The 9,005-nt window shown below is 35.4% G+C and overlaps 1 protein-coding gene across 1 annotated transcript; it reads left to right on the top strand.

The window, feature by feature from the left end:
• The first annotated feature begins 1,673 nt into the window (after positions 1–1,673).
• On the top strand, positions 1,674–8,884 carry LOC145594612 (COP9 signalosome complex subunit 5a-like). Its single transcript, XM_081650935.1, has 6 exons — positions 1,674–2,216; positions 4,450–4,731; positions 4,827–4,974; positions 5,145–5,224; positions 8,322–8,399; positions 8,522–8,884. Exons 1-6 carry the CDS (start codon positions 1,752–1,754, stop codon positions 8,606–8,608), a joined length of 1,140 nt encoding a protein of 379 aa, XP_081507061.1. The 5' UTR covers positions 1,674–1,751; the 3' UTR covers positions 8,609–8,884.
• Positions 8,885–9,005: the final 121 nt, after the last annotated feature.

Here is a 9,005-nt window from a genome sequence, read left to right as displayed (position 1 = left end):
ATTCCCAAAACTTGTTTGGTTGGATGTAGGAATTTCTACTTCCCATGGGAAGTTCCACTTACCTAGGGGGACTTGGTAACTCAATTCCTCCATTTTGTGGGAAGTAGAACTTCCTAAGAAGTTTCAATTCCTACATTATTGGCAACCAAACAAGTGTACATATATTCATTTCCTAGGAATTTTAAATTCCCATGAATTTGTTTGTCAACCAAACAAGTCCTTACTTACCTAACCCCCCCTAGGTAAGTGGAAATTCCTATGAAAGTTACTTCCCTCATTGTTAACCAAACAATTTTATAAAATTCCCATGAATTTGATTGAAGGAATTTAATTCCCATAAATTTACAATTCATGGGAAGTTCTAATTCCCAAGTGAACCAAACAACACCTTAGTCATTTTAACTGCCCAAATCCTCAAAAAAATTGGCGTAAAGTTTCTACCCAAACTCAAGAATTATTTGAGCTAGCTAGTTGAGGACTTGAGGTGAGAATTAGTAAAAAAAAAAGTTTTAAACAGCAAAATAATTTTCAATTCAATAACAGTAATTTGAGTTCAGCAAAAAAAAAAAAAAAAAAAAAAAAATCTATTTAGTAAACTTATTATTATTTCAACAGAACATAGCCTTACACCAATTTTTTTTTTTCGTTTTCAACTAATAATTAAATAATGTGAAGGGATATTTCTCGCAAGTATTGGTGGAATCTCTCGTCCATTTTCTCTCCGAAACAAGAACAATTCTTCGAAAAATTTATGCATTACTTATAAGCTATTTCCTAATTTCAAAAAAAAAAAAATATAAGCTATTTCCTAGAGGATCATCCATCTATAATTGATATGTAACTAGCTTGTTTTTCACCCGACCCGAATGTAACCCGACCTTTTATTGACCCGACCCGAACCCGAAAAGATGTATGACCCGACGTGACCCGACTCAAACCGAACCCGACCCACATAGGTCCTGATATTAAACCATATTGACCCGACCCACACAAACCCGACTCAAACCCGACCCATTTACCCGAATTGACAGCTCTAGCTGATATAATATTATATTGTGGTCTAGTGAAAAACCGCAACAATTTGCTTATGTAAAACCACTAACAATGTTACGACTTATGAGTAGTTATTTTTCTTAATAATATCGCTATAAACTTAATGACTTTCTTTCTTCAAAAAAAAAAAAAAAAAACTTAATAACTTTCTTGTTTTAAAAAACTTTTAATCAATCCTACGTGGACAATGCTTTGTAAAATAGTTACTTAGTGGATTACAAACCAATACGATATACTCCCTCCGTTTTTAAATACTTGCTCCACTTTCCTTTTTCGGTCGTTTTTAAATACTTGCTCCATTTCCTTTTTTAGAAAGATTTTACAATATTTAATTCATTCTCACACTTAGTAGACCCAACATAATATTCTCTCTCTTCTTATTCTTCCACTACTTTTGCTTTTTACAAATTTAAATTCTCTCAACTACCCCATTCCCTCTACATTTTATTATTTTCTTCAATTTCTCCTAAAACTCCGTGCATAGAGAAATAAAACAAGTATTTAAAAACGAAGGGAGTATAAACCATTTAAGCATTTTCTATGGAAATCGTTCATGGACCTAGCCCAATATCTACCTCCACTCCACTTCAAATTTAATAAACCAAAAGGTTAAAAGGTTTAAACCCATCATTGTACAACTTCCTATTACTCTCTTCACCTCTTCTTCTTCTTCGTCTTCTCTCTCTTTCTCCTCAACAATGGACCCAAACTCCATTGCAATGGCGAAACAAAGGTGGGAATTAGAGAACAACATCCAAACCCTCGAACCAACCGACCCCACCACTACAACCCCAACACCAATCCCAACAGAACCAACCCCATCTTCTTCATCTTCCACCGCCGCAACTTCCGACGCTTCCGACGCCATTTTCTTCTACGACGAAGCAGCACAGACCAAATTCCAGCAAGAAAAACCATGGGTTAATGACCCGCATTACTTTAAACGGGTTAAGATCTCGGCTCTTGCGTTGTTGAAGATGGTGGTTCATGCTCGTTCTGGGGGTACGATTGAAGTTATGGGGTTGATGCAAGGGAAAACTGATGGTGATGCGATTATTGTTTTGGATGCTTTTGCTTTGCCTGTTGAAGGTACTGAAACTAGGGTTAATGCTCAAGCTGATGCTTATGAGTATATGGTTGAGTATTCTCAGACTAATAAGCAGGTAGTTTACCCTAATTTTGATTTTGATTTTAATTTTTATTGGATGGAAGAGTTAATTTTGATGCGGTTGTTTTTAGGGTTTATTGATTTTTGGGGAAGAAGGGTTTGATCATTGTTTTGAATTTCCTGTTTTCTGGGGTTTTTGGATTTACTGAAGGGTGGAATTTTCTGTGTGTTCGCTATGAAATTAATCTTGGTGTTGATAGAACCCTGAATTTTTTGTTGTTCATTGATCAGGAGTTTTGGGGACTGGGTAAAATCCCCTAATTTGATGTTTGATTTTGCGAAAGCATTGAGCCCTAGATTGTAGTTCTTTCTTTTGATTTCAATTTTATGATACTCCCTTCGTCCCTAAATTACATTCCTACTTCTCGAGTTAGGGACGGAGGGAGTACTTGAGGATAATTTGAAGGTTTTTGAGGTTTTCTGTATAATGAAGTAGTATGAAATTTGACTTTTGAGTGATTTGTTGTCTATTTGGTTGCAATTTTTATGCGAATAATGGATTACAGTTTTGTCTCTGTGTTAATGTAATTCATGTGATGAATTGGTTTGAAGGGGAGAAGGATTTCTCTGGTTCACCTCGAAAGAGTTGACACTTTCATTGCACTTATGTGGTACACTATCTGTTTTTAGGCTTTTAGCCTTGAATTTTATCAAAATACGTTGATATTTCTTTTGGATAGGAAAGTAGGGGGGTGGTTGATGACTCACTTGATGGTAGAAGTGAGAGGAGAATATTGGCAGCTGTGAGAAGGATGATGATGAAGAGTGGTCATAGTAAATGATGTGATGTTTTTGTTTTAAGGGAATTTCTATGTTTTTGTTGTAAAATTAATTTTGGTGTTGATAGAACCTTAGTATTTTGTTGCTCATTAATCAGGGGTTTGGGGAATTTGATGTTTGATTTGCGAAAGCATTGAACATTGGAACCTTAGACTTGAGCTCTTTCTTTTGATTTCAATTTATGATACTTGGGGGTAACTTGAAGGTTTTTGTGGTTTTCTGTATAGTGATGTAGTATGAAGTTTTGAGTAATTTGTTGTCTATTTGGTTGCAATTTTTATGCGATTAACAGGTTAGGGTTTTCCATGTGATGAATTGATTTGAAGGGAAGAAGGATTACTCTGGTTCACCTCAAAAGAGTAGACACATTTGTTCAACTTAGCTAGTGCACTAGCCGCTTTTAGGCTTTAGTGAATTCTTTATCAAATATATTGACATTTCTTTTGAATAAGGAATTAGGGGTGGTGGTAGAAGGGAGAGGAGTATTTTGGCAGCTGTGAGAAGGATGCTGACGAAGAGTGGCCATAGTAATTTAAATGAGAATTAGTTTTGGCATTGGCATTGATGATAGCTGTTTTGAGAGTGGATTGAATTTTTTATTTTTGTTGTTGTTGTTGAAGGAACAACTTCTGTTTTCTTAATTTGGTTCATTTTACTTACTGTAGCACTACTGATGTGCATTTGCATTGAGTTAACTTATTTTCTCCTAATTACTACAGTAATTGTTCTCTTAGGTTCTTAGAATTGTATTATCTAGAAGCTACACAATTTCTTCAATAAGTCCCCAACTCCCCATTCTGCTAATCTTATCTTGACTCACTGCAAGTCAGACAATATATTTTTAAATTAGTTCAGACAAAAGCTCAAAGAAATTCAGACAAAATTATTTCAGTCAAAATAAGTTCACATAATTATAGACAAAATAAGTTTTTACCAGGCAATTACACACACAAAGAAGAAAAATTCAATGTAAGGTTTTTTTTCCGGACAAAAAGTATAGATAAGATCAAATAATTTCAAATACCATAAGTTTTTACATAAAGAGTTGAAAAGAACATTGTCTAATTATTATCAAATTAAGTGATGTCATTCTATGTGATTTCTTTGTGCAACACATACCTTTAAAATTTATGCACCTCTGTCCTAGTTTCTTATATTTATGGGTGGTTGCTATATGCCTTGTTCTTGAAAATTTTGGATGGCTTGCTCTTCATTTATTAACGTTATTAACTTTAACTTTATATAAGAGAAAGTGTTATCATTATACTATTTATTTGTTAATCTATATATTTCTACTTCACAGTAAATCATTTAAATAAGCATATTCTTGGTCAAAATTCAAAACAACAATGAACCCTTTTCTTTGTTGGACCCTAAAGTTTCATGCCATAATTATTTCTGCTGCTGCTGCTGAGTCAATGATGCTCATGCAAACATTGGTTGTTTAGGCAGGACGTCTGGAAAATGTGGTTGGTTGGTACCACTCTCATCCTGGTTATGGTTGCTGGCTTTCGGGTATTGATGTTTCGACACAAATGCTCAACCAACAATTCCAGGAGCCCTTTCTGGCTGTTGTTATTGATCCAACTAGGACTGTTTCTGCTGGAAAAGTTGAAATTGGTGCTTTCAGGACATATCCAGAAGGATATAAGCCACCAGATGACCCTATCTCAGAGTATCAGACAATTCCATTAAACAAGATTGAAGACTTTGGAGTACATTGTAGACAGGTCTTTTACAAACCTCTGCTACTTTGCTGCAACTTTTGATATTATTGGGTGCTTGAATTCCTCTTCCTCTTTTTTGTATTTTTCCTACTTGGCAGTACTACTCACTGGACATCACATATTTTAAGTCTTCACTTGATTGCCATCTGTTGGATCTTCTGTGGAACAAATATTGGGTGAATACTCTTTCCTCATCTCCATTGCTGGGAAATGGAGACTATGTTGCTGGGCAAATCTCAGATCTAGGTAATTGCTTTGCTTATTGGTCTGATCATTAATTTTGTAGTAAAAGCCAGAATTGAAGTTTTTGAGCATCTGAATAAGTAGCTTCCTCTTACCACTTGCTTTGATAGTATGATATCTGAACCTTACCACTTGCTTCTCATTTCATAATCAGTAACTTCTTGATTGTGCAGCTGAGAAGTTGGAGCAGGCTGAGAATCAAATGGGCCATACACGATTTGGGTCTATAATTACTTCTCAAAGAAAGAAAGAGGTCAGCAGCGAGAGTGATTTTTTTTTTTTTTTCCCTTTTCAGAGAATTGTTTGAATTGATTGGTTTATTTACATGGTTTCAATAGTCCTGCGTAGTACTTAGTTAAATTTCCAACTATTTTACTGCTTTCAAGGCTTTTTTTTGGGGGGTGGGGGGGGACTCTTGAGTTTTGGCTTAGGTGTCCATTATTACTTAGAACGTTCGTCTTTTACAGTGGTCATAGAATTACACATTGATCAAAGAACATGTATATGATGCTGCACATGTACGTCAACTCACAATTTTTAAAGAATATGGAATACAATAGCGACCGATTGATTTGTGAAAATAGTATCAAACTCTAAGTTGTTAGTCTTGTCTTTCTATGTTTTTGCTGGAAGTAATGTGCAATAAATATTAGTTTTTCCCTTAGCCTTACAAGTCATCTCAATCAATGATACGTGAAGTGCTTTGGATTTTAGGAGGTTGGGGGGGGGGGGGGTTGAATTTGTGGCGGAATTGGAATTTTTTTTTTTTTTTTTAAAGCCTGAGAAATTACAACTTGCTTATACCTAATTTGTTAACAGTACATTACTGAAAGTAAATACATTTTTGAGTGTTTTGGATGCAATGTGCTGTTTCAGCAGTCTGCATGACACTTTTGGCAGTGTAGTTTTTCCTTTTTGCTGTGATTTGTTTTACAGGTAGTAGTTTTGAGCACATACATAAATTGGATTTACTGTCAAGGTTTTTTTTTGTTGTTTTAAGGGAATGCTGTTTTCTTTAGATTAATTATGCTTAGCCCTTCTTGCTTTAGCTTCAGAAGACCAATGCTGTATGGCTATCTTTTTGCTTCTTCCTCTTGCACTTTTTCTGTGTGGACTCTCCGCGGATTGTGTAGGTTTAACATAGTTACACCAAAAAGATCATGAAGCTGAAAATGTCTAGGTTTGAACTGGATTTTTTGTAATGGAATTTAATATACTTGATGTATTTTTCCATCATTGCTCTCTACCATTTCTATATCTTGATGCTCAATGGAGGTCATCATGACCTGCTGCCTGCTTGGTTAAACTAAGAGCAAAGCCAATGGTTGCCCATTTAAAGTGGGCATCAAGAGAGAGAGAAAAAAAATATTAAAAAACTCAAAAGATGATACTTTAGGAGAGAGAAACCTAATGACCAGGTCATGGCCATGACCATTGGCAAAGGGTGGGCAAACAATATGTATGTGCCACTTGTCATAGTATGAGTGGGCTGTCGGTTTTTTATTTTTTTATTTTTTTATTTTCTTAATTAGTGATGAATATTAAGATCATAGGGCAACCAATGGGTATATATGGGCATAAATGGGCATGGTGATTGGGCATGGATGAGATGGAAGAGAGAGATATTAGTAAAAAAAGTTGATGACCACCATTGATTTGGGCAACCATTGGCTTTGCTCTAACTCTTGCATAAATGTATACTTACACAATATCTTACTTCGTCACCTTATTTCCTGAAATGTACAGATGGTTAACGAACAAATTCAGAAATATAAGGTCATGCTTGTTTTTGCTATATATATATATTTTTTTTTTTTCTAATGACAATACATTTGTCATCACACTTGATAAAATTGTGCCAAGTAATTAAGCTGATGGATTTGATGGTCTGTGTTCTTTGTCTTCTCAAAAAAAAAAAAAAAATAATTAATAAATAAAAACAGCCAGTGAACTGTTAATTGTATGAATTCGAAGATGCTTATTCTAAATTTGATGGCAAAGGTATGACTGTATACCTGCCTAAGTGTTAGACCTCGCAATTTTGTGGATATAAAAATCCATGTCCAAAATGAAGTGTTAAGTGTCCATATCAATGTTGGGGTGTTGAGGATCCACTGATCCAGCATGGTATTTGAGGTGAAGTGAAGGTTCCGAGTAACAAGTTTGGGAATGAGGTCTTGGATTTTCACATGGTAAACTTGGGATCTTGATGTGTGAAACAAAGTTTTGGGTTTAAGACTATTAATTTATGTCACATTCAATGGTTTATGACGTGACTTAATTTATGGACTTGAAGTGAATCAGAATACTGAAGTCTTGGTTTTAATACAAAATTAAGCCTTTTGTCCACCGACTGCATTTTGGCTTAGCAAGGTTTTTCTAAGGTGGGTCTTATAACCTGTTGGCTGTCTGGTGGTTTGATTACCTAAGGCTTAGATCTTGGAATGAGATGGGCTAATTGAGAATATAAGGTTGTTAAAGATATTCATGAGAAGCTTCACATTGGTTTTCTTGTAAGCTTAGGGTAAGAGAATTGCTTGTGGATACCTAATTCTTATCTCTCTTTGGCATTTTTCCTCTAGATTTTCTAATCATTTTTCACTCAACTAGCTGATCCTGGCATAAAGTTTTTGAATTCTTACCAGAAAGTGTGGAGTGTGTAGGTTTCTTTCACCTTTTAAGAAACTGCCTTGATCATATATGTTTTTTTTTTCTTTCACCAGTTCTCTCTTTGGAAAGGCAGATTTGCATTAAGTCTATAATAACCAGCTACTTCTGATGCTCATGTCTTTTGCTTTATGCTCCAGCAGAATATAAAAGCTGTAGGCACTTTTATTTGATCAGCCTGATGAGAAAACACTAGCATCCTGTCTCTATTAATAAGAGCTGCAAAAATGCATCCTTATGTTATGCCATTTGGTCACTTGTTTGTGCCAACTTGAAGCCTAGCAGTCAATCTACATTAATTTCTTGGATTTTATGTATTATTTCAATCTTGAATCTGCAATTCTGCTACTATGTTCCCTCTATATATATCTCATTGATTCACTGAATGCCATTCTTGCAATGTCAAGTAGAGCTTGAAATTTGTCAGTTATTGCTCTCTTAACATTAGTTTCTCTAACTTTAATGGGATGATCTAGTTATCTTTAAAAAATGAGAGTTTTTTTTCTCTAACTTCAATGGGATAATCTAGTTATCTCCAGAAGATGAGAAAGTTCGTTCTTTGTACTGCTGCAATCTTTAGCCTATATACTAGGATGTCTGCAATTATGGCCAACATTGCTTAATTTTTCCATCAGATATGATCTGAATTACTTTTTCTGGATTTTGACTTACATCAATTGCAGGAAGAGCCGGCACTTGCCAAGATTACTCGTGACAGTACAAAGATAACAGTTGAACAAGTTCATGGTCTGATGTCGCAGGTATATGGCTAATTTGGTTTGTGATGCACTGATGCTTATAGCTTTCCATTAGTGTATCTCTAGTCATGTGATGGCCAATGTTTTAATTATGTTTTCACTCACCTATCACTTTGCTCTCACAGGTCATTAAAGACATACTTTTCAATTCTGTCCGGCCAGATCGGTCCCAGGCAGAGTCATCAGAGCCCGAACCAATGGTTGAGGCATGAGTATGGTATGCATCCCATGCAAGATCCTGGAGTTTTATAAGCCTGAGGGTTTTCTTTTGGACATTAGATGTAAATCCCTTGTTGATTTTTGAGCACTCATACCAACTTTAGGATTCTTATACAATGATTGGCTGCGGATCTAATAGTCAGTAATTAAAGGGGTTAATGCTTAAGATTGTTCCCTGTGTGATATTACTTGAAATCTGGTATGAACCTTCCATGCTTGTTCACGGTTTTGCCGACTGATATTAGGTTCGCCGTCTTTGTGTTCTTCCATCAGCCTGTTTATCCATGCTCTGTTACAAAAGCTACAATGGTAGACTATATTCTTGTCCTCAGATTTCCCCAGTGCCTTGGGATATCAAAGCATATTGTTAAAGTTGAGTAAATAGCTAGA

Source organism: Chenopodium album, chromosome 19, assembly GCF_948465745.1.
Source record: "Chenopodium album chromosome 19, dcCheAlbu1.1, whole genome shotgun sequence".
NCBI classification, from domain to species: domain Eukaryota; kingdom Viridiplantae; phylum Streptophyta; class Magnoliopsida; order Caryophyllales; family Amaranthaceae; genus Chenopodium; species Chenopodium album.
The sequence above is the reverse complement of the archived record's forward strand: the minus strand, read 5'-3'. Positions and strand labels throughout refer to the sequence as shown.